Genomic DNA, 27,771 nt, shown 5'->3' with positions numbered 1-27,771 from the left:
AGGCTCGCTCGGTCGAGCGGGTAGGTCGAGCGACCATTCTGCTTCTTCTGTCAGAATTCTGATCGAGCTACCAAAAACAAGTCCTTTCTTCTTCTTCATTAATCTTCATTAACACCAATAATTCCCATGAATACTCTCCACATAATTACACCCTTTTGGATTCCACAAACCAAGAGTCACACACATGAATACACACTTTAATTGTGCACTCAAGTCACACATACCATTCATAACAAATACAATCTGGTTGTTTGTGTTTGGTTCTTGGTTGGAATCTGTCATCTGGTTGTTTGTGTTTGGCTTTTAGTTTGAGTCTGCCATGAGAGGTAAGATTGAAAAAATGGTAAATGATGAACGCCACAAAGGGTTACTGTCGTTCCCAGAAACAACTTATAGCTCTGATACAATAAAAAAAATTAAAATACGGAAATAAATCGAAGTTAAGATTTGAATACGGTTTGTATTGATTTGACTGAGTTACAAAGGCCTCTATAAATACAAAAAATAAGTTAGCTAATTAATGTAACTAGAATAATATAGAATAATCACATTGATTCTAGTATCCTAAATATATGCACTTTCCTACAAGATTCAAGCATTTTTTTTAGGCTACGGACATGTACTCGAAAAATTGTACAACTTTTATGTTCTTTAAAAAAGCTAATTCAGCATGTATCATTGCAAAACTGCAGTTGAAGTGGGCTGGAAAATTACCAACACAGCTCAACAGCTATTTATTGGATGCAAATTAATTAATGAAGGGAAAATGACTATGACGGTGCTACAAGTGCTAAATGCATCTACATTACTTAGGGATGTCTGATTGGTCAAGCTAAGAAATTTTAGGATACATACTATGAATTATCAGACTAAGAACGGTGCATTTCTTCGAGTGTACCTCCACTTGCTTGACCAATTTGCTTACTACAAGTTCTACAACAAGCAATAAATTGTATATTTTGTCCTTTCTTAATTCTTTCTTCTATAAATACTTGTAAACCCTTTCCAACAAAAAGAAGTTTACTAATATAAGAAAGTAGAAACATAAGAGAGATTTGAAAAATATTTTAAAGTCTCTTATTCTATGAATTTCTTTTATTCTCTCTATTTGTTTAACTTAGAGTAAACTTTTTAATGGTAACATGTAATAATGTTTTGACATATTATTTTTATAAGATTTAAAATTGATTTTTAACTTGTGCAACTTTATTATTTAGTATTTTTGTAGGTGGACTTTTTTCTCTAAATTTATACTAAATTAATTTTATTGGACACACTTAATCATTCTTGTATAAGTTATTGTTTTAAAATTAATTTAACTTTGTTTAGTTAGTTTTATTGAGAAATAACTAATACTAATAACTGCATCTAGTTTTATTATTAGAGTTTACATGTTGGTACTACTTTCTCAAATTGATTTATTGCCTCATTTACTAGTCAAATTTTATTCTCTCGTATTAAGCTTACTTTATTTTTAAATTCTTAGTAGTATAATCACAACTTTTTACATTACATATTTTCTATAAAAATAAGTAATTTAGAAGTATTTTTAAAATAGTAATCACAATCTCTATGCTATCGACCCCCATTCGCTAGTTACTATATTTAGCAAATTCTTAAAGAGTAAAATATTAATTTGAATATTTATTGGGTCGATCCTTTCCCTTGTGTTCAACCTAGACTATCCTAAGACTACCTTCGGGGTTGAATGACAACCCCTATTATAATTCTTAACGTGGTTTTCAGATTTTGATTTTCTTTCACCAACATTCATTTCCAACATCTTTACCAAGTTGTATCATACAACCAAGTACTAGTTGAGAGGGAAAATCACAAAATGAAAATATTGCAACTTCATTCAAAACATGTTTCTGAGGATGTTATCGTCCTCTAATTTCTTCCGTTTACATTGTTTGCTATTACATTGTTACGATCTACCCAACAGTCGAAAAACGCTGTTGATATTGGATCTTCTCAACCAACAAGTTCAGATTAAATTGTTGAAATGGAAATGAAAACAAGTTTAAATTGCTGATGATAATCAGAGAATAAGCACCACTTTTAGTACAAGTACATGCGTAACTTGGGTAAAATATAAAATTGACAGATACCATAATTGCTAAGCACCTCACCAGGGTTAGGCGGAGTCCTAGAGCTGTGTCGGACTACATAGCTTTTCCGGACTGCAAACATCATTTATGGCTGAGGAAGACACAATCACCTCCAGAGGCATAGAAGGGGTATGGACTTCTGCAAACATCCATATGGTTAAATTTGGCAACTAGCCTTTCACAGTTTTGGATTTTCATCGGCAGGAATCATGTTTAAGATCTTGAACAGGAATGTATATGTGAAAGCATCTTCCTGGAGTTTCTCAAACCTGAATTCAACAGTTATTAGTTAAGAATTAATTACAATGGAGTTGTAACACAACTAATGGCAAGAAATACTTTAACATAGAAAAGTGTTAACGGTATATAAAAGTATCTGTAAAACACACAATATGTAGAGTAGATAAATATAATTGTCATGATATCAAGATTTGTATCACAATCTCTAATGTTTCCTCAATCTGAATTCTAAAACTCATTCCGCAATACCTTTAAATAGTTTTATTAGGCTAAGAATTTGCCTTTTGACCAAAATATTATCGCAAATTCTTGTGAGAGACGGTCTCTTTGAGAGACCATCTCTATTGGGTCGGCCCATTATATATTTTTTGAAATATTATAAGTAGACATTAAAAATAGACATTTAAGGTATTATGAGTAGGCATTAAGAATACGGTAAGTAGACATTAAGAATAATATAAAAAGTAATTAAGTATTAATGGGTTAGGCTTGAGAGACGTCTCTTAAAGAGACGGTCTCTCAAGAGACTAGCTGAAATAATATTCCAACATGACACATAAATTTTTTGTAGGTGGGAAACAGTACATGAAAATTTTGGATCACTGTATCAAGGTATAGGAAGTTTATATATCTGACATTTTACCGGATCCCTTAAAAGGAATCATGAACTACTACACACTAAAACCTTTAGAATTTTGAGGAAGAGAAATGAATCTAATAAAGACTTTTTTGTTCATATAGAAATTTTTATAGAAAGAGAAATAAACATTACCTTCCCGACTTGGCGAAGTGCCCAGCACCAAATTCACATTTAAACAACAGTGTATTATCATCAGTCTTTAATTCCCGCAACTTTGCAACAAATTTAGCTGGTTCTGAGTACATAACACGTGGATCTGCCACAGGCACAAAATGAATTAAGATTTTGAAGTGGGGCAACTGGACAAGAAAACTATCCCTAAGAATAAACTAAAAAAAAAGTAGCCATGTGTAAACAATCACGATCAAGCTTGCCACTCCTGAAAGATAAACCTCTTGAGAGAAAGGATCCAAGCAACGAACTTTAAATGAACTCGGTGATAGGTAATTGTAGATAGATGAAGGATAATATGTAACCTTTTAGGAAGAATCCGAGGCAAGAGAGAAGAGAACGATCTCTGTTGATAGCTTTCTAAACAAGAAAGACTAAAAGTAGCCGAGCTTTCAAGTTCCCCAAATCTCTCCTAAGGGAGTAAGAATCACAGATGAGTGGATCTCTCAATCCATTCATCCCCTTTTATTCCATCAATTTCTGGCTCTCTGCTGACTACATTTATCTACACCCTTTTCGCATTTTCCTGCATATTTTCTGCTGACTACATTTATCTACACCCTTTTCACATTTTCCTGCATATTTTCATAACAAAATTACAATGCACTGACCAATGTACACGCTTATATGGCACCTAGAACGCACAGGCTGGTCGCTTGTGTTCAGTCATTACATCAACTGCCCACCACACATAGTTGTACAGCCCAAGAGACAAAAAGATAATAGATTCTTCCACTTGCCGAGATGAAATAACACGTACATCCACCGTGATAATACTCATCAGCATTGATCTTAATTTCAAAAAGTGTACCTAGGCATGCCAAAGGAGTGAGCAGTGAGGAGTGAGGCGTGGGGTGTTGGTGGGTGCTGGGTTGGGTGTTCTGATAGGACTAGCAAACAGATTCCTTAAGGCGAGCACATCAGAGCGTCTAAGAGCACCTTTTGCAAGCACCTTGGAGAGCTTGTAATGAATTTGAGGCCACTACAAGTTATGGGACTTTGTTCCACATCGGTTGTATGGGCAACTAATGTGGGGTTGAGAGAGTAAATGGACTCTCACCTACTAGGCTAGTCTTTCGGGTGAGCTCTCTTATTTGTTCTTTGACAATTTTGGTCTTAGCCTCAAAAGAAGTTCACTGATATGATGCAACCACGAGGTATGTTTTCTCTTCTCTTCTTTGTGTTTTTTTTCTCTTCTTATTTTCTTCTCTTCTATCACATTTATGGATATTTTCTCGGTTTTGTTCGAGTTACTAAATTTGGTTTTTTGGTTTTGAGGGGGTTTCAGACCCAAAGGTTGACACCTTCACTTGAGTTTAAAGTATATCTAGGTTATGGGGACCCTTAAGCCCGTATAGCGCGTCATGCCTTTTGAAACTTAGGCATTCATCTGAACATTAATGGTAGGAGATACAGGTTGGAACTTAAAGCACCTAGCTTGTACATAGCAACTCCAATTTACTTACTTTGTCCCTATGAAATCGCACCTATTTCTATTTAAGTTTGTCCCACATACTTTGCATCATTTCCCTCTTTGGAAATAGTCTCACCCTTTCTTTTAATCACTCACAAATTTACCCTCTCCATTCATCTCATCCATTCATTGATTCCATCCACTTATGTTTTATCTTATTGTCCAACTACAAATTGATATTAAAACAAAAGAAGGGGTGCAATTTATACGGGGCAGGGGGAGTATAATCTAAGGAATCAATTTTTTGTATGAGTAAATGGACTATATAACCCAGTGGCGATCTTTGGTAGATTTAAGCAAGATTTCTGGCAGTATAGCGGAAGAATAAGTGGACAAAACTTTCCAACTTTTCACAATTTAGACCTTCCTATGGGCATCAGTTGGCTACTACATGAGTTGTTGAGCACACAAGAGATAGTCCCACAAAATCATTAGGTACTGCATTCCTCTAGGAGCTGGATTTCCAAAGAATCACTTGAAATGGGCGCCTTGTTCATCTAGATCAAATGACGAGGATCACACAAATACAAGATAATAAGAATATTTTACAGACGTGCGCATTAAGTCGTTCCACCCAATATTCCCTTCCTGGTACGGGGGTGCACCATTTACAAAGCCATGTAACAACTCAAATGTCTTGCACAAAATCCATTTAAGGTGGTAAGTGGTAAACTGGTAACCAGTGCTTTACTTTAATTACATACCTAGAACTCTGAAGTTCCTTCAGTAATTTATCATGAATATTTTGACATGAACACAATAAAAGAAGGAATGGCAAGGAGACGAAAACAAAAGCTGCAGAAATAGCAAAATAGCAGTGTTTAAATATTTGATTGATTGCAAATTAGAACATTAGTGTCTTGTGTAAAATCCATTAAAAAATCATCCAATACATTTACAGAATGAGGGGGGGTGGAAAGAGACCAATTAAACTCAATTATAAAATGACGCAACATTGCGTAAGGCTAGAACAAATGATTTAGTGGCGGGAATGAAATGCATCTCTATGGAAATTAAGCAGGCTCCTTCAATGTAATCCATTATTGAACAAATTGCAAGCTGTCCACTTCAATATTATGGACCATTTGAATCAGTTATTTCATCCTAGATATCTGACAATTGACAACCCCTAAAACTCGTAAATTCAAATTGTCCTAATGGTTTCCTAGGAAGTGTATTATATTTTGTAGTTGAACCCCACTAATTTATTTATCATAACACCCCTCGCATTTAAGAGGCTTTCTCCCAAGGAGATGATCAGATTTGCGAGAAACATGTAGTAACCACGCGACTCATCTTCAGAATGAGCCATTTATTTGGAAGTGTGTGTTAAGCACACAACAAACAACTCCATGAAGGCAAGAACCATCAGGTTTTTAGTTGAATGAGAATAGGCGAGACCAAGAAGTCATTAAAGTACAATGACACTCGCAACAAAGATTTTCCAGAATAATTTCTCTTTGAAGTTTTAAAAAATGGAAGATTATTTTTAGCTCACAATAAAGACATTACAACCCAAATTTATGTGGCCCTCATTTGTGGTAAGGATGAGCACAAAACCAAGTAATTAAACCGGAAATATTCTAATAACAGTATCAAATATCCAATTTATTCGGGTGCAGATTATGCTAAACAACATAGAAAGTTCACATGTAGCCTAGGTACTCAACGACATGTGAGTTTGATCATAGATTATGCAAAAAACGCATTAATTTCACCAAGATCCAACCTCATCCTTTTCTCTATCTTTAAGGAAAACATTTATTCTCTCAATGAGACGACCTATAATTACATAATTTTTTACAACCTTATACACTGTCACCACTGTCACCAGTCCACCTAGTGATCAGAGTATAAGACCAAAAATATCGCATTGAAAAAAGCAAGAGGATGAACACTCTCAAATATTTTAACCTTGCCAATTCAACCTTTCCCTTAATCGCTTCACCTTTGCTTGATATAGTAAGAAATTCCAAAACTACATAATGTGAAATAAATAGTGACCCAAATTGAATAATCAAAACTACTTCATTTTTTAAACCGCTAATTTCATGGTCTTCAGGTTCATGACCACTGAATGTAGAGAAATTTCTGAAGAGGATTTATCCAAGTTCTTAACGCATCCATGTAAGCCCTTTTTATCCATCCTGATCTCCGTGATTGAGAGGAATCGCAGCAATTGTAGTCGATAGTCAATTTTCCATTACTCTGAAAATGCAACCCAATTTACCTTATATCATAAAACTCCTTTAGCAAAAAAAGGGTTTAGCTCTCCAAGATGTTTGGCATTTGGACTTTTTTCAGATGCATTAGGTGGGTTGGAGACGGACGAAAAGGGTTAATTAAGGATTATGGTCTTCCATCAATTGTTCTAGGGTCAAATCTAGTTTTGGGCTCTAGTGAGTGGAGTGTGGACGCCAAATTCAACTTTCTTTGTTAAATCCAAATCTCATGTAAAGTGATGAAAGCAATCGTCAACAAGTCTGTTATCCTAATAAAGTTTATCATCACCCACCAACTCTAGCACCATCACTTTGATATTCTCTTCAAAACTTGAAAAATAAAAAGAAGCATAATGTTGTTTCCACTCTTGAATACACATCCATCAAGGCTTATTCCTTCAAATTGGTATAACGTTCCACTAAAACAATTTTTTTTACCCCTGTGGCAGAACCTCCAAATTCATTTCAATTTGAGTCAAGTTGACTTCAGATGTCACCTCCTTGAAGTTTGGACACATTCACCTCCTCTTCTAAGTGATCAGTGAATTTCGTCCAAGTATCCATCATACTGCTAAAACAAGGTCACATCATATCATATAGGCCAAGTCCTAAAAGTTTTCTAATCTATGCTCGCATCGCAAAGGTGAAGAACCAGAAAGATTCTGAGGTGACTGGAAGTTATAGAACCTCGAGAGATCAAGGATATTGAAAAAGGTTTTAAAAAGTACCATAAGACTATAAGTAGAGTTCTACTTACCATTGATCATATCTCTAATCAACTCTTGGTAAAACATAAAGTGCAGGACAAACCTTTAAATGTTACTTACCATGTAATCCAGCTGTTACCAGTATATGAGGATAGTTTTGTGCTTTAACCTGCTCAAACAGTTAATTTATAAATCAGAATAACAACTCTCTAGAATCAAATATGGACATTCCAGTGAATCCAAATGTCAATCCCACAATAAACATTGCAGCACTCACATTATCCACCGGTGAATATGATTTCATGTAGAAATAGAATTCCTCTTCTCGAGGATCACCCCATTCCTGTAATAACATATATCATACTAGAGTTATTTATAAAAGCTTCAAGTTGAACAAATCAACAAAAATAAGGGATTTAAGGGAAATGATGTACATAAATTAAAAGCAAGGATAAAAAGTTTCTAGTCTAGTATTAATCTTGAACTAAAATATTATAATTCTGAAACAACATTCTATGACCCACAGGACGTTGAATCACAAATTTGTCTAATTCATAATCCACTATACTGATTTGAATCATGATCTTTGTATTCCCTGACAAAAAGTTGATCCTCGTTTTCAATTTCATGATTCCGAAATAAATTATAATAATCCTTCTTCACCGAATAGTGATAACCTCAACAACCTCTAAAAATGCAATGATGAATAAGAAAATCCTCAACTTCAAGAAAGTTTATCTACCAAGGATGAACGAAAATTGAAGTAACAATTATGCATCATCTTTAAAACTGTTTTGACAATAACAATCCTCTAAATTATTTGAATGGAAAAATAAAATTTAAACACACTTAGTATCTTGCAAAGTTTTGATGATTTTTGATAGAATAGGTAGTTAACATAGTTATTAGGATGCAGAAGCTTTCCATTAGAATGAAGTCACTAAGCCCTTTCCCTCCCCTTGTAATCTATCTGAAAAACGGAGTTTTGAACCTCAAACAGAGGGAAGGCGGAAACATAAAAAATTACTTCTAAATAGATCTTGTTAGGTCCAATGGTAAAACTTACCACTTTTTTCAAAAGCGCTAAGTTTCTGAACAAAAACTATTTCATAAAATTTTGCATTATGAATAGATCTCTTTAATAGAAATTGAGACCTTTTCCTTTTGGTTTTGAGAACTTCTTTAGTTTCAATGTGGTCTATTGTGAACTTCAAAAGTCGATGACAGTTTCCAAAAGGAAGCGCATATGTGCATGTTAACTTTTGGCTTGAGGAAAACTTAACTATCAACTAGCAAGAACCATAGGACTTCTGTGACCTGAGCTACATTTTTGTTGTGTTACATATTACAAACATAATCACTATTTCATTTATCAAAATTCTACCTGTTTCAATAAAGTTCCATCAATAATTCAAGCCAAGAGACAATAACAAGGGAAAGTGTAAACCTCTAAAAGTTAAACATGCTAATACACCATTAACTTTAAGAAAGAATATAAATGTTACCTCCCACTCTGCAGTCGTTAGAGGAATCGAAGGATCAAGCATTGTTGTCAAAACATCAACAAAAGGTACACCAAGTACAGCTGCCTTGAATAAATCAGGTCGCATATTCAAGACGCTACCAATTAGCAATCCTCCAGCACTTCTCCCATGTATGCAGAGCTTTTCCTTTGAGCAAAACTTATTCTCTATAAGATACTCCGCACATGCTATAAAATCAGTAAACGTGTTCAGCTTCTTCAAAAACTTTCCATTCTCATACCATTTCCTCCCCATGTCTCCACCACCGCGAATATGTGCTATCACAAATATAAAACCACGATCCAACAATGATAATCTTGACGCTTTGAAAGATGGATCAATGCATATCTGCAAAGACATATGACAAAAACAAAAGCATCAATAAATAACTCCTAACATAAATAGGTTTTGTGCAGAAATGTCCAGCAGAAGGCCTTCAGTCACTTCAGTCAAAGCCAGGATGTTCTCTTGATCACTGCCAAAAGTAGGAGGGAGAGGCCAATAGGGAGGGAGAAGGTTGGGACTTGGGAGAGGAGGTAACATTTTAACAAGCAAGTGGCATATGAATAAAAAGGGTCAGAGCTATTTTAGCGCAAGAAGGAGAGATTTCTTTCAATTCAATCAATAAAAATACTTTGGAATGAGTTTCACATCCAACTTTATGTCCACCAAAAAGATGTTACCATCAATATGGCAAGGTTGCATCTATTTCCTATAACAATGCTTGATGGCAATAGGGTATAAAATTTATAAATCCATGAAAAAAAGCTATAATGTACTATATTTCCTAGCCAGCCATTTAAGAAGAGTTCAACAAAGCTAGTGGAAAAAAAAGAAAACATTACATCAAGACATCAATCAAATATCAAGTTTAATTTCAACACAATGTTCACTGCTCACTAGTCTAAATGTAGATAATTGCTTTGAAGAAGAATAGATAAGAAAATGTTTCATTTCAACAAATCTATGTAATAATCATATACAATAACCAAAGAAGAAATGGATTAGACCCATGTAGACTTATTAAAAATTTTCTCACCTTTTTTAAGGGTAAAATGGAAAATTGAATGAGATTATGGAATGTTCGGCAAATGGACGTGGATTGTTGGCTGGTGACATTTTTAGTTGGCTTGTTTTAACCAGCTGGAAGTATTGTCTTTTGTTGTAGGCATTTAAGCTAGCTAGATATGCCGGTTGTTTAAGATGTTTGGTAAAATTATGTATTAATTGTTGGTCGTTTATTAGATAAAAAATATGCCAAAAGCCAATGAATAAAGCCAACCAAGTTAGCTTTTTGGATTTGGCTTAAAAAACCAGCTTTGTCATTTACCAAACACGATTTTTGGCTTTTTGACCAACCAAAAGCCTTTTGTCAATCCAAAACGCATTTACCAAATACCCCCTCTATCATCTGACTACATCAAATAAATATTGACCAAGATATAAAATAGATGATGATTTTCTTGCCCAAGCTGCAAATCTAATTTAATTTTCAATTAGTAGATATTAAAAATAATAATATCCATTACACTAAGATTGACTTACTGCAGTTACATCATAAATAAAATCATCTAATTAATTGATAAAATCTCCAATATTTATAAAATCTACAATATTTTATGAGTAGTACATTAAAAATGTGTAAAAATACAAAAGATAAAGGGGTACATATTATCTTATACGGTGTACATATTTTTTGTGAAGAAAAAAAGTTCATATTATTTACAAAAATGTCCTCTGAATATGTACCCCTTTTAAGCATATATGTACACTATTTCGCAAATGTCTAATTATTTACAAAACTACCACCCAAATATGTAGTTCATTTGAGCTTTTATGTACCCCTGTTTTCAGTTTTCACCATTTTAATTGGCTTTCACATGATCCAAACCCTATTATATATATATATATATATATATATATATATATATATATATATATATATATATATATATATATGAACACGTGAAAACCAATTAAAGTTGTGAAAATTGAAAACAGGTGTACATAAAGCTCAAATGGTATACATATTCCTATGAAAATTTTGTAAATAATTGGATATTTTCTAAAAGGTGTACATAGATGCTTGAAAAGTATACATATTCGGATGCTATTTCTGTAAATAATATAAACTTTTTCCTTTACAAAAATATGTTACCCTATAAGATAATAAGTACACCTGTTGCCACAATATGTATATGTCAGTCTGGTTTTCAGTTTTCACCACTTTAGTTGTTTTCACCTGATTCTGCCCCTACATATATATATATATATATATATATATATATATATATATATATATATATATATATATATATATATATATATGTATGTATGTATATATATATGTATGTATGTATATATATATGTATATGTATATATATATATATATATATATATGTATATATATATGTATATGTATATATATATGTATATATGTATATATATGTATATATGTATATATATGTATATATGTATATATATATATATATATATATATATATATATATATATATATATATATATATATATATAGTATGTTAAATATGAATATATATGCAACATATCAAAGGTAAAATATTTTTGAATAATTTAGCATAAGAAAACTACTAACATATTAAGTATCAATCTCAATTTAAGATTCAATATATACAGTTGTATACGATTACATTAATATGTTAGATAGTTGTAATGATGATTATATACAATATCTATGTTTTTCTAATTTTTGATTGATTTTGATGCATTATTAGAAGTTGGACAAAATATTTTTGCTTCGAGATAACAAAAAATGACTAACAAAATTTAGTTGACATGATATATGTAATTGTACCAGGTTTTAAATAATTTATTTGAAGTTGCTAAGCAAATGTTCAAAATATTTTATTAACTTTCACTTAAGATATCATATAAGAACTAAAATGAAAGTGAACATCGAGTAATTTAGTAAAAATATATATAAATGAAAAAAAAGGTGCAAATTCATAACATCCATAAAAACAAATTGCATATTTACTATATTTAAATCATAATTATGCAGCTACTAAATTTAATATTGAAACAATTTACAAATAACGAATTATTTATGTCTATTCATTGCTCAATGTTAATAGTTGCAAAAATTAATGAGTTATTTGAAAAACATTTTTGGATAAATAAGTACTACATAAATTAGTTATCACTATATTAAAAAAATCATGTATAACATAAGTATCTATTTAGCATAGTTACCTTCGTAAGATCAAATCACAACTCTTAATAAAATCACTAAAGGACATGAGATTACAAACAACAAACAATACTCATTGAGTTTACTGAAAATAAAAACAAAAGGCCTATTTAAGGGTCACCTCATATGATCCATAGCCATATAATAATAATGGGTCAGAACCATCAAGCTTGACAAGATCCTTTCGATAGACAATTGATAATGGAATTTGTGTGCCATCTGATGCAGTAGCCCACTTTCTTTCTGTCACATAATTTGATGCATCAAAACCACCTAAAACCTGAAACATAAGTAAATTCTATAAAATATTACATTTATATTGATTGTTAGATTTAAACATGCAAACACACCAAGAGGAAAATATTACAGAAGAACAAAAAAGGGAAAAAGAAAGGAGCAAATCGAACATAAAATCTCTTCATATAAAATAGTAGACATTCTCTACATTATTTGAATAATTTACGGCTATCATAATAAGTTATAACCATAAATTAGAATTCAAGAAATAACTAAAGCCATTTATGACCACATAAATGGTCTAGGAATGGGGCATAGAGAGTACAACATTAAGTAAATTGCGTACAAAGTCTTGAGTGGCACATGAGTTACCAATGCGTCTTAGGAAAGGCACATAAGTAACAAGCATAAAAAACCTGCCATCATTAGACAAGACAACAACAACAATAATGTCAAGTCTTAATTTCAACCTAGATGACATGGTAACGTACACATGTCCAAAATTTTCATTTTGCAATGCATGAAAATTTAGAACATGGGGGCATTATAAAAAAAATTTGCACTCAGACAGGGACACGAAATTAGCAAAAAAAAAAAAAAAAACGTATTAATTTTAGACTGATATTTTCTAATATGCATATTAGCAACAATAATCATTTAAACTAAAAATAAAAATAAACATTCTATTTACCTGTCTAGCTACCTTTTAATATACTACTAGTAAATTAAAAATTAGAATATATAAAGAAGGCATATAGCCAAATGAAAAGCAATAAAAAATAAAGAAAATTAGGAAGAAGTAAAATCCAACTATGAAAAAGAAAAGAAAAAAGGGGGTAGAGGAAGCAAAATCTTGATCTCCTTCTCCTCCATAAGAAAGACCATAAGATAAAGCAAGAGAAGCTTGAAACTATTCGAGAAGGAAGAAAATAAAAAAAAATAATAACATAATGGATAATAAGTCTTCTACTCCTTTTTTTCCTCCATTTGTCTCCTTTTCAATTTAACTATACCTTCTTTAGGGTTTCAATCAACCAAAAGTTAAGAAGATTAAGAAAACTTTGACGGTATCAAAAAGGAAACGCTACCATCGGCTCTGATACACAATTCCTCCCGATATGAATGGTTTAAACCAAAATCTGAAAAGGCGATCCGTGTTTTGTGCTTCTATGGTTGATATTATACAACACACTAAAGTGTATCATAATTTTTTCCAAGGAAAAACAAAAGGATGACATTTAATTTTCCAAAGTTATCCTAGCATACTTAACAATTTTAAGCCAAACAGATTGCACATTTACGAACATAATCATCAATTATATTAAATTGAAAAAAATCACATATCACCAACATACCAAGTAATTTACAAAAAGAAAAATATGAACACATCTTTTTTTAAGTAGAATATTTCAAAAAAATTAATTGTAAATTTTTCAACTACATTAATGAGGTTTTCCCAATTGGAAATCACCTCTAGGAGGGGCGTACATTCACAATTACATTAGATAATAGTCATACAAATGAGGTTATGGGATATTATTTCCCTCATAACTTTTGTTAACCTACTTTAAAACAAGAGTACAACCCATATTTTATTTTCCAATAGCTAAATTTGTTTCATTTTCACATACTTTCTTGACCCTACAAGAGACTATGACTCATCATAGCATGTTAAGTAGTTTTTGAACGAAAATTCAATTTCTAGGAAGTGCTAACATGGTCACCCCTTGTTGGATTGCTTTTACCTTATAGTTCCAAAAATAACAAAGATTAAACAAGTACTCGAGCTTTGTTTGCTTTATTCAACTACTAAGACATATAGTATCCATATTAAAATTGTTTCTATGAGATTTTACATTCCAACATAAAATAATTTAGCAAATTTATATACTACTCCCTCCGTTCCTTTTTGTTTGTCCATTTTACCTTCTACACGCATTTTTTAGCAAATTTTTAGCTTTAATATCTCTAAGTACGCATCACAAAAGATTATAAAAATTATATATTAAAAAACCTTTACATCAAAACGAATCTAACAAGATCTCACACGAATATATTTTAATTTCAGTATATACTTCAAAAATCGAATTTAAATTTCTCTCTCTTAAAGTGGACAAATTTGAAGTGGACAAATAAAAAAGAACTGAGGGAGTAAATAATATCACAAGATAAGGCTCTATAATGTTAGTATAAGAAAGCCTTATGACAATATTTCATTACCTCAATAACATTAAGTTGGCTCTCATATAGAATCGCACAAGGTATAGAAGGGTTGAATGTACGCAACCTTACCTTGTAATAACAAAGAAGTAGTTTTCAATTGACTCTTAATAACAAATTGCAAAAATCATCATCTACAACTTCACATAAACAAGAAGGTTAAATGATTTAACAAGGCATTTTTATTGTAGCCCATGACTAGCTTGACTCTTGTGCAATGCACTTTGAAAATTCAATGGCGATTACCCATTTCCTATAAAATAAACTAAATTGGTTTCATTAATTTATCTTTTTCCTTATTTATTGCATTTATGTGGTGATATCATCAATTTTTGTTAAATCATCTCTTTTTCTATTTACGAAAATATTAAATGCTTACATCTAATTTTTGAGACAAAGATATAATTATTTGCAAGTATTTAGGTTGGAAAACATTGCATGAGAACATGACATTAGTCGTTATTGGTTTTTCTTTTAGTATAGTATATATGATATATACAGATATATATAGATGAAATGTTACCAAAACAAAGAATTATAAAAGAAAACTTGAAAAAATATTCATAAAAGCTTCCCACTGCAAATCAAATAAAGAAACTAGTATAGTCAATAGTATTTTAACAAAAAATTCTTCCTAAACACGACAAAAAGATGTTGAAAGAAGAAAAAAAAAGATGCAAATCTTAAATGGGGAAAGGTCTCAACTACAATTCTACTAAAGAGAAATTTTATCGTCTTTAAGCTTGTAAGATCTTGAATACCAACCTTACAATAAGGTTAAGAAGTAAAAGAGCATTCAGAATACTTACCGTATTACTTTTCTTCAAGACACACTCTCCACTGTCCATGTCGTAGTCATATACAGAAGATGGAGTCCTCAAGGAACTATATGAAAACCTTAAAACATTGGAAGAAAATTGCGACTCCAAAAGGTGCACATCATATACAGGATCAACAAAGTCAACATTGCGCCCTTCAGAAAGGTTTACAAGTGATTGACTAATGTCAGGAAGACGATATACGACAACCTTAAGGAGACCACCTTCACGCTCAAGTACAACAAGATGGTTCAAAAAAAGCTGGAAGGCTGCGATTTTTACGCTGCATAAAAATGAGCCAACTTCCATTCTTAGACAAACATAATACATGACTTATGAAAAAGTACAGTGGAGCATGCTTCTCCGAAGCTTTTAATTACTTCCAAATTCCAATGGAGCTATAAGGAAATTTTCAATAAACACAGTTCACTAAATGTTAAGTTGATACTTTACGAGATGCCAAAATTTAACAAATACTTTTTTACCTTAATATCTTCTTCTCAACCACAAAAGGTAAACACTTTTGACACCCTTGATTTTAAGTAGTCTTCTTGGGTGCACTGCTATTTACGACCTAAAGGCAATCATTACTCCACCACATACAACACTAAAGCAAATGTTATGGCTACTCATGTACGCTGAACATTATTTTTCAAGAAAGCATATACCTGACAATACTAGTAAAGCAAGAAGCAATATTATTTATTTTAGGTGATAAAGTTGAACAAGTTCATGGAAGAAAGGAAGATTTTATCTCATCGGTATGGAGCTAGCATGTATTACACATGCAAGAAAGCTAAGGACCATGTTAAATATGGACCATAGAAAGATTATAGAGGCAAAAATGATTTCAGTAATACAGCAAGCCAGTATTACTATTATGTAATGGTAAAAGTAATTGTCAATATACCTCTAATGGATATAAAGTGTCTTTCCTGAAATGCTAACTGTCACAACATGCAAGGGAGTGTCATAAAACGTGCATAGAAAACATGGAGCTACATGAAGTTTATGCCATGCTATTATTCCTAAGTGAGGATTGTTGTGAACAGCCAATAAAATAAATAGGAAGTGAAGAATTCTTTGCTAAACATATCGGCTCAAGGATGGAGATTGAGGAGATCACACTTGAGAAGGAAGAGATCGAAGTAGAGTTGGAGCAAGTGGTCTGACATTGTTATCAAGGATGGAGTTTCATACTTGAATTGCTGAAAGTAACAATGAATAATCGAAAAATCTTTTCCATTCCAAATGTGAAGTACGAGGAGAAATTTGTTCGCTTATGTTGTTAGTGGCAATGGTGACAAGAATGTGAGAAAAGGCTTTAAGCATAAGTGGTGGATAAGTTATATTAGTCTATGTAGATAATGCGGCATTCATATACAATGAAGTTGTTAGATCTTTGATGATGCTAAACGTAAGTGTACGTAGAAAAGTTCAACTGAAGTTTGCTATTGGACCTTACATTGATGTTCTAGAATGTGATGGGATTTTAATGATCACATCTAATTTTGTGTTGGGAGGCCATGGAAATATGATAAGCGGTGGCGCTTGATGGAGTAAAGACAACATAATAATTACGAACTAAATTATAGATTTAAAAAGGTTGCTCTTAAACCTATAACACAGCTAGAAATAGGGGGAAGAGATGAGGCATGTCGCATTAATCGAAAACTAAAGTTATGCAGGGTAATCACACCTTCATTGAAGGTGAGCTAGTGTGAGTAGATGCCAAGCATGGTAAATTCTCAAGAAAGATAAAAAGCTAATAGAGGAAACAAGACCCTTTTGTGGGAAAGATAAAAAAGATCCCAACTCTTATCTTATAGATTTTAGTATCATTGACGCGAGTGAACTTTGAAGTTAAAAAAATTGAGCCCTATTGCCTTGACGATTTATCAGATTTGAGGGTCAATTTTATAAAATGGGATAAATGGATCATGGAAGAGTGAGAATTCGATCTTATTGGTAATGGAGCAAGCTAGCAGAAAAATAGTGGCCATGACAAGTTTGCACCCACTCAACGCAAGAAAGGCGACAACTTGTCGCTTATTTTCGAAATCAAGGCCGCAACAAGGAGTCACAATCGGTGAGTTTTGCAAGTACGCTGTATACAGTTGTAATTAGTCTATATTCTAGAAATCCTGATGTAGCAAGTGAACTTTTTTCCATTGTGTCTTTACTTCCTTAGTTCCTTTGTATTAATTTTAACTTATCATGTATTAGTTTTTTTTTTCAAGTCTAGTTTAGCTATTAGTTTCAGTTTGTATAGAATTATAGTTATGATGTATGTATTAGTATAAACTCTATAATTTGTTATTAGAAGTAAAAATTTAAGACGTTTACAATTTTGAAAAGTTATTGTTAGACAATTTGAATAACTTTTTTAAGAGATTCTTGTTTTCAAAATCAGAACAAAGGGAGTGAATCCAATTTTATGAAATCTCTCCCCTTCCTTTCCCTCCATTTCCTTTCATCCAAACACACCCAAAGTGAAAATTTTGATCACAAACCAGTATCCAAAGCATTATTACAAGTTCATCTCCTTAAGTGCCATATTACATCAAAAATAAAACGTAACTACAATCTATAGTCCATATATAATCTAAAGGCAGACCAAGCAACATCAAATAGATAAAAAAAGAAAACACCTTAGCCTACAACTAGATGAGTGGTCACCTTATGTTGCACTCAAAGAAATTCATGCATATAATCAGGTAAAAAAGAAGGCATATGACTCATTAAAATTTAAAATTAATGGTTAAAGAAGGAAAATCATCAGAAGTCTTGCCATTCCCGATGAGAGAGGAGAACCTTCATTGCAGAAATATTTTCAAGTGGACAAGCTAGCAACTCTGAATTGAAGCACACATCAGTCCTTCGTCTAATAAAGAAATGACCACCACGATGACTGGCATATATGGATACACCTTCAATCCTTGGAGCCAAAACCTTGAGACCTTCTTCAGGTTTTGAAGTGTCAAAATAAAAGACAAACCTTGTAGTTTTACTTCCAGATGAAACAAACAAAAACTTCTCACTCTCGGAAATATTAAGATCAAGATTAAACTTTTCATCCTTCTCATGGTAAAGGCAACAGTCACTGGATTGTTCTGTTCCCAACTTATGTAACCACACCTATTAGTTCAATAGGACAAAAAAGGCTCATCAATGCAAATTCTACGACAAAGGTTGATTAGAAAAAATATATTAATCTAAAAGAAATAGGGCTTAACAAGCATAACACACCTAGTAACATATCCACCTCAAAAGTGAATTACATCATATCTTTCATGTTATTACAATATTATTACTAATTAGTTATCATTCCGTTTCCTTTTTAGTTAATAAAGGAGCCAATATGGGATTCCATTATGTAATAAGGATAACATTTGAGCTTCGTATCACTAATATTCATAATTTTGTATGATTTTATTACTTTTATGCTTGTAAATTTACCAATATAATGGGGTCAACATATTTTTATTTTTCAGATAGTGTTGGATTATTGATGCTATTGGTTTCCATTGTTGGTTTTTAACAAAACAAACACCATTTCAGACTAGTATTCATCGTAGTTATATGAGATTGTCAAAGTCTTTGAGTTTGAGAATTCAAGATAAATTGATATAGTGAAGTTATACATATGTTTGTTAGTTAGTGTATTATAAAAAAGATTTGAGATCTAATCTTGGTACTTTTTTGTAAATAGCTTAGGCGTAGTATTCATGGTAGTTATATGAGATTGTCAAAGTTTGAGTTTGAGAATTCAAGATAAACTGATATAATGAAGTTCAGGCTCGACCTTGGGGTTAGGCCACGAGGTCAACCGCCCAGGGCCCAACTTTGAAAGGAACAAATAAGGTTGAATAGGGACCCATTTGACATAAAACTGTTGGGAATGGAAAAGCCCCAAAATGATCAATGGAAAAGGAAGTAAATGACATAAAGAAGCAGTAGAAAACACGGCAATCAAATTAGTGGCTTTGGGAAGCAATAGAGAAATAATGGCATTGGGGAGGTAAAAGTAACTTTTTTTGTCTTCAACTCTTAAGTTCATCTGGGGTTCAACATTATCCTACATAATTTCTCCAACTCCAATATTTCAAGATTAAGAAACAACAATTATTTTTCTCAAATAATTAAAAAATTCTTTCTCAATTTGAATGAACCTAAATCTCTTCACCGATTATTGGTATTGATTGGGTGAATCTTTGGAATTACGAATTTGGGGTTCATACTTATTATCGTTGGAGAAGTGAATCTTTGGAATTACAAATTTTGAATTTACCAGTTCATGATCTTGTATGTGTTTCTCAATCTGATTTTACAAATCTAAATCTTCATGGACTTCAAATTCGAGATTAATTGATTTAAATTCTGATTTTCAGTATGATTCTCATCAAGATAATAAAGGAGTCCAATTGTGAATAGAGATAGGTAATGATCTAATGTGGGCGAGTACACAGTGATACTGTATGGCCTTCACTTGTTTCGCTTGTGTTTCAAGTATAATAATCATTGGTATATTACTCCACTACACATAGAGTTTACAATCTTTTCTAATAGAATAATATGATGAATAGTTCGTATTATCTCAAATTTTATTTGAAATTAAAATTTTAAATTTTTGATTTTTAAATTTTGATATTCAATTGTTCTTGTAAGTATATTGAACTTGCTTAACATTTTGTTTGAGGAAATATCTTCTACTTTTTTTACATATTTAAAGAGCTTCTTATGTTGTTTTCACCTCTTATTATGGACATTGTAAATGATATTAAGTACTTTTACCATTCTAATTATTTGAAGAGTACTTCCTCCCGGCAAAAAAATGCTACGTTTAACTGTATTTTATAACTATATAAAAGGGCCCCAACTTATAATTTTGCCTACACCCCTGAAAAGTCACAATCGGGCCTGGTGAAGTTCTATGTTACTCGGATACTTCATTTTGCTTCACATACCCATGTTCGATTCTTGATGCTCGGACATTGGTATGACACTTAAGACACTTCAGTTTAGGCAAAACAATTGAATAATTAGATGTATCCGACACTCAGATACGTACTAGTATTCAACATCAGTTCCCGAGTCCAAGTAACATAGGTGAAGTTATACATACATTATTAGCATTAAATAGCGCATTATGGAAAGGATAAATAACTTAGTGCTATTAATATTATTATAAAGTTATATTATTAGAACTCTTATTCTCAATTTTGGTTTTCCTAGTCCTTGGGTTGCTGAAATTTGGAAACGGAAGTGCTAACTTCCAAAGAAACAGTTATTCCTCTAGATTTGGACACATGGTCAATGAAATGATCATAACTCTTAATCTACAAAACGGATTGATGCAAAACTAGAGGGGTTGGAAACTAGACTTCAAGAGATTTCCAACAACATATCATTTTCCCGATTCCAATACGGGAGCAAGAAATGGCGGCCGTTTAAAGTTGACCGAAAATTTCTAACAATGACTCGCACCTTACACCCTGCATGTTCAAAAACTCATCGCACCCCGCGAGATTTATTGCACCTCGAGAAGGTCTTTGTGGCACCACACGACCAATTGTTGCTCAACCTCTTAAATTCAGTTTTCCATCTTTGTTTTGCAAATTAGTTTAATTGTTTGAGAGACAATAAGGTATTGAAGCAAGTTGGGAATCCTTTTTGCAGCATCCACCTTCGTTTTTCATCTTGCTCCTCCTAAGTTAAGTAATCTCATCCCTACTTTTTGCTAGATAAATAATTTAGGATGAATTGTCGTAGAAATCATCCTCCATATCATCTTCCCTAAAGTTTTGTAAAATTCTTATTTTTGTTCGAATGGAAATCGTGGCTTTGTTTAGTAATCTTGAAGAAGATTGGTACTAGCTCCTTTATTTTGTTGTAAGATTTCCATAACCTAAAGCCTATTCTTTGTTGATTAACTTCTTATGCTTATTCAAATTGATTATTGCTTGATATTGGTAGGAGTCCTATCTTGTGAATAATCAATTACCAAATGAAAACCCAAAAAAATTGATTGTTTTGAGTTTTGATTATTAGTAGCTATCTAATTTTCAATTGGATTTGTAGAACATTGATAACTGGAACATAGAAGTTGTCATTTTGGTGAATATTCATTCCTTGATGATATGAAAAAACCTACTTTTTCCTCTACTCTTAACGCTATTGTTGGAATTGAACTCAATTTCTGATTGAATTAGACTATCTAATAATAAGAGTACAATTCTTATGTTGATCATAGTGCTAGACTAATTATAAAATGAATTAGAAGTCATATTCTCAATAAGCCATCATAGATGTTGACATGAAGTTGTAAAAATCACCATGAACAAGAATATTAGGAGCATTAGCGCAATTGTAATCAAGACAACTTCTTATCATTGAAACAACCCTTTGTGTTTTGTTGTGATTTGTTAGTATTTTGTCTTCATCATGAAATCCCCTTGTTAAACATTTAGCGAGTTAATTACAAACTCTACATAGACTCATCTAAGTACCCTTTTACTTGTGGACTTGACCCTTACTTCCGCCAAGCTACGTTAAATAGGAGTAAGTGTATTTTATCTTTAATTAGGACTTGAACGACCAAAAAATGTCCTACCATTAACTTATTTTCATTTCCAATCCATATCAAAAAGATTTTCATTCTTGTCTCCACCAAATCAATAAAACCCAAATGATGGTTAGATTTAGATGATTGAAATAGAAGCCACTCTAAAATTACTGCTAAAAGGAAAAACAACCATGGTACAATTAGGAAACAGATACCTTGTCTGGTCGAAGAATTTCATCCATTGTGATGTACAATAAGGCCCCATCACCTGCCCATTCCACATCACATGTCACACCCACCAGAGGCTTTTCAATGGGTTCTAGAGTTTGCGCGTCAATTATGTGAACTGTATAAATCTCATCCCCTTTTGTGTCTTCTGCATAAGCGATCAACTTATTGTTCGGGCTTACCTACAGAAACAGGAGCAAAGAATATGACATTCTCATTTTCCTATAATGGCCCGAGGGTCAATAGCCTAATGGTCCGTGGTCAATAGCCTAAGCAAAGATAAGTAGGGTGCAGATTTACCTTAAAAGCATCAACGGAATAGTATGTGTGCTGCTTAGCCTTAAGATTCTCATCCAATAAAACCTGCTCAGCAGGAGTGTCAGGCCCAGTTGGCATTGTATCATGAACCGAGAACTGGCCTTTATTATCAAGAGCAGAACGTCTGCAGTGTCGCACATACTCCTCCCCTTCCAGTGTCCTTTTATAATAATAGTAGTCCCCTTTTCGTAAAGGTACTGACATATCATCCTCCTTTATTCGTCCTCTTATCTCTCTATACAGCTTCTCTTCAAATTGTTTGGTTCCTAATAAACATTATCTTCTGTGTGAGAATTAACCAAAACAAGCCCCAGTTCATACATAACCATAATCTGATGATCAAAAGAGCAACAACATTTCATACTGTGTTTGAAAGCTTCAAAATTTTGATACAGTCTAAAAAAACATGGTTCTTTATTTTTAGACCCAAAAAATAGAAGAGAAAAATGTTAAAAATAAACTCAACAATTACCCATTTGCTCAAGCCTCAAAATAAACTCAATTATAGATTAACACAAAATATACCCAGTGATTTCTCAAAATAAACCCTAAAACTACTAAAGTCTATTTTGAGAAGACACATATAGTAGTATGTTTATTTTGAGTTAATCAATACTTGGGTTTATTTTTACCAATTTTTCTAAATTGAAAAGTACATATGAGAAATTTTCTATTTCGATTTGGTCTATATGATTGTCCATGCTTGGGAAAGAAATGATTAAATTGTTAAAAACATGAGAGAAAATGGAATGTAATAATATGCTTACACAGTTGCAATTTTTTGAATATAAAAGACAAAAATGAAGAACAGTGTAAATCTGCTTTAAGTGATAACAAAGAGACTCTTTCATCTTGTTAGAAATCAAAATTCACAGATTCACTGTCAAAATATATTTGATTTTATTCTATTTATTATATTTTTGAAACTTTGTTAAGGATGAAAATACTTTAAGTGTCCTCCATTTTTTAAAAATTGGCTATAAAACATGTCATTGTGTATAGCAAATTCATAGTTAGCACGCATCAAGGGAATATACTATTAACTCACTCAGAAAATATACTCCATAAAGTTTGAATATACTTTATAAAAAACTATGCTAAAGTCACTAACCGAAAATGCAAAACATTGAATTAGTATGTCAATTTTGTACAAAACAATTGAAACAAAAAGTAAAACCACAAACATAGAAAAAAAGTAAATAAAATTGACAAATTAGGTTTCAACATAATCAACTCTAAATAGAATTTTATAATATATATATATATATATATATATATATATATATATATATATATATATATATATATATATATATATATATTAAAATAAAGAAGTTACCACTTACCAGACATGATGAAATCAGTATAAGAATTTTCAGCTTGAAGATGAGAAAGAACAAGAGGATTAGAGCGAGAATCATCTCTTAACCAATAATAATCATCAACTCTGACATCGCCGAATAACTCCATCTCATGCTTCTCTTTCTTGGCTACAGGAGGAAACTCCATCTTTTTCGAGGAACAACTGTATCTGTATCTATATCTAAGGTAAAGGGAAGAGAGATCTTGTTCGGAGTGGGATTTCAAGTAGCCATTAACGGGTACAGCAACACACAACCTCAACCTTGACTGAATTTTTAAATAGGAACTGAAAAACCCAATTACTCCTACTTGGGACGATAAATGCAACATCTCATTTTCCGCCCCGTCGAATTAATTTATTACTCCTACAGGCTGTTTGGTATTTGAGACGAGACTTTGAGGATAAAGTCTCATTTTTTATTTGGCATATGTTGATTTGAAAGAAATTAATGAAACTGAAAGTTTTAATTTAAATATCATATTCTTTAAGATATTTTTCTTGGAGACTTTTATGAATTTTAGTCTCAGTTTCTAATTACATTTCCTTTAAACAAATAAAGACTTGAAACTTTTTTATCCCAAAATCTCATTCCCTCCATGAAATCCCTTGTGCCAAACACCCCTTTACTTTTCAATAAACAGCCTCGACTTTTCCAGTCCCATCCCATGTGATGTCTTTCCAAACCAAAATTTCCGTTTGTGCTAGAGCGTAGAGATGGTCATACCCTCATAAGCTAGTTAGCTAGAAAGTAGAATTGAATCGCTTAAAAGCCCGTTCGAACTGACATTGCATGGATCCGATCTGAACCGCGAGCTTGTGGTGGTTATAAAACTTTAATTAACAAAACCGTTAAACAGATATGACATGAACCAAAACTGTGAATCGAAACCGCACAGCGCCATGGAACCATCTAAAAAAACTTGTCGGAACTTGAAATATAGTCGTTGGAATGTTTCCCTATATATTTGGGACGATTTTGCATGCAGACCAACACATTTCTTTCTAATCTCTTCACTTGTACCCTTTAATTACTCTCTTTAATTATGCAACTACTCCTAATTACCAGGATCGTTTTACACATTCAAGGCAGGCAACCGTATAGGGCCCCAAAATAAAGGGGCCTCAACTAATATTAAATGCGCATAATGTCAATGCTTTACGTTGGAAGAGTTTGTTAAAGTCCTTATTTGTTGTTCATGAGGTTTGTTTTCGAACCTTTTAACTTTAATTTTTGAAAAATTTAGTAGGGCGATTACTGATTGACGATACATTTTTCGGTAACTAATTCATTGATTCAACTTCTTCCTTTTCGAATGAAAAAAGGTTAGCTGCAAAAATTGCTTTTTCAGTTTTTAGAACTTACAGAATTCAATGTCCTTTTTCATTTCTCTTGATTTCTCGCCTTTCAATTATAGTAGTTCATCTTCTACTTTAGTTAAGCAATGGATTAAAACTCATCTATTCTTTACAATTTTTCCTAAAACCACAAATGAATAAAATCTTTACTTATTTATAATGGTAGACGAAAATTCAGACATCTGCTACCTAGTTAGAAATTTGATTGCAAATCTTTAAATCTAAAACGTTTACAAACCCACACCACTATTTATTACTATTTCTAACCAAAAGTTTTTGGTTTTGAACAGTAAACTCGTTGTTTCCTTCTATCTTTAGGATGTTTGGCAATTGATTGTTGGATGTTGGTTGTTGGTTGTTTCATTTGGCTTATTTAACCAGCTAGAAATGTTTGTTGTTTTTGTTGGCTTTTTAAGTTAACTGAAAAAACTAGTTGTTTATGGAGATGTTAGGTAAATTTGAGTATTGATTGTTGGCTTTTTATTAGAGAAATAGTGGCTGACACGCTAACAAGCCAACCAAAAAGCTAGATAGAGTTGCTTTTTCATTTAGCTTAAAAGCTGGCTTTTCACCAGCTATAAAAATTATTTACCAAACATTTTTTTGACTGTTTGACTAACTAACAAGCCAAAAGTCAAAAGCAAACCCAAAAACTAAGCAAAATGCGAAAAAATCAAGCACCCATTTTCCTTTCTCTCAGCAATTCTACAACCCATGTTCCATCACACTGCCTCTCTTCTTATTTTCCTAATTTGTTTCTCACCATTTTTCAGTTTTTTCAATCTCCTGCTCCTCCTTCATTTCTTCCTCTCAAATTTTCTAATTTTCTCAAGAAATAAAAGAAATTGTTGCCGCATTTTCTAATTAGGTATGTCAAATTGTGCCAATTTTTAACGTTTCTTTTTGTTTTTTGCTGGTAGTTATTGACTTATTATGAATTTATAATTGGTATTTGTTGATTAATAATTAGTTTTGATTTTGTTCAACCTTAATTTCATTTTTGTGGTTTCTTAAAACTTGCTAAATATTATTGATCTATCCAATTTGCACTAGTGGAAAAATCATAAAGTGCTGCAAAACTAATGCTGCGAAACTGATGCTGCGATTTTTAAAAGTTGCAACATAAAATAGATAGAAAAAACAAGGAAAAAAAAGAGTACATATTGCGGTTCCAAGAAAAACACAACATATAACACATTATATGCTGCGGATTTCTTGGAAAAGCAGCATATACCCATATCTTTTTTTTTTTTTGCAAAAAAACTCACCACTTATGACATAATAGTATATACTACTTTAAACACTTTGCCTCTAAACCTAACTTTCATTTGCCTCAAACCCACGAATTTGCTTCCTTCAAGTTTTCTCATTTCAAGCTTTTGCTCTCTTCTTCATTTGAAACACACAAATTTAAGCTTTGAATCCAACGAAATTTTCCATAGTCCTTTCTTCTTCATTTTCTTCAAGCTCCAAGCTTTTGCATTATCTCTTCATTCAAGGTATATTAGTTCACGAAATTAATCCCTATTAATGGTGTTGTTTATGTTTATTTTTAACCTTTTTTTGGAAAATTGATTATGTGTACTGATTGTTTGTTATTCTATTATAGGTCACATTGTAATTGTTCTTAATCGATATACACAAGGTAATTTCTATTGATACCAATTTTATTGTTTTTTATAATTTTAGGGTTAAAGCATCACGTGAGTGTCACATGCGGGTCAACAGTTAAAGTTAGCGGTCAAAGGCCACAAACCGTTATAAGGTAGTGTTTTGCAAACAATTGTATTATATAAGGTAGTTTTTTGCAAAAACTTTTACATAAGGTAGTTTTTTGCAAAATGGGGTGTATATTAGATAGTTTTTTATAATTTTGCCATATATATATATATATATATATATATATATATATATATATATATATATATATATATATACATATATATATATATACATATATATATATATACATATATATATATATACATATATATATATATATATACATATATATATATATACATATATATATATATACATATATATATATATACATATATATATATATATATATATATATATATATATATACATATATATATATATACATATATATATATATATATATATATATATATATATATATATACATATATATATATATATATATACATATATATATATATATATATATATATATATATATATATATATATATATATATATATATATATATATATATATATATATATATATATATATATATATATATATATATATATATATATATATATATATATATATATATATATATATATATATATATATATATATATATATATATATATA

The 27,771-nt window shown here is 31.7% G+C and overlaps 1 protein-coding gene across 2 annotated transcripts; it reads right to left on the bottom strand.

Moving 5' to 3' along the window:
• Window positions 1-1,830: 1,830 nt before the first annotated feature.
• On the bottom strand, window positions 1,831-24,486 carry LOC130805689 (uncharacterized). 2 transcript variants are annotated; one of them, XM_057670473.1, is made up of 11 exons: window positions 24,050-24,486; window positions 22,686-22,969; window positions 22,373-22,567; window positions 18,384-18,730; window positions 15,584-15,875; window positions 12,439-12,597; window positions 9,071-9,436; window positions 7,843-7,908; window positions 7,686-7,734; window positions 3,124-3,247; window positions 1,831-2,380 (listed from the first exon to the last, which is right to left on the bottom strand). In XM_057670473.1, the coding sequence occupies exons 1-11, from the start codon at window positions 24,393-24,395 to the stop codon at window positions 2,290-2,292; spliced, it is 2,319 nt and encodes a 772-aa protein (XP_057526456.1). In that variant the 5' UTR covers window positions 24,396-24,486; the 3' UTR covers window positions 1,831-2,289. The 2 variants fall into 2 exon arrangements, with proteins under 2 accessions (XP_057526456.1, XP_057526457.1); XM_057670474.1 differs by lacking the exon at window positions 15,584-15,875 and having other exon boundaries at window positions 18,407-18,730; window positions 24,050-24,478.
• Window positions 24,487-27,771: the final 3,285 nt, after the last annotated feature.

The sequence above is a fragment of the Amaranthus tricolor genome, chromosome 2, assembly GCF_026212465.1.
Source record: "Amaranthus tricolor cultivar Red isolate AtriRed21 chromosome 2, ASM2621246v1, whole genome shotgun sequence".
NCBI classification, from domain to species: Eukaryota; Viridiplantae; Streptophyta; class Magnoliopsida; order Caryophyllales; family Amaranthaceae; genus Amaranthus; species Amaranthus tricolor.
This window is presented reverse-complemented; position numbering and strand designations above follow the sequence as displayed.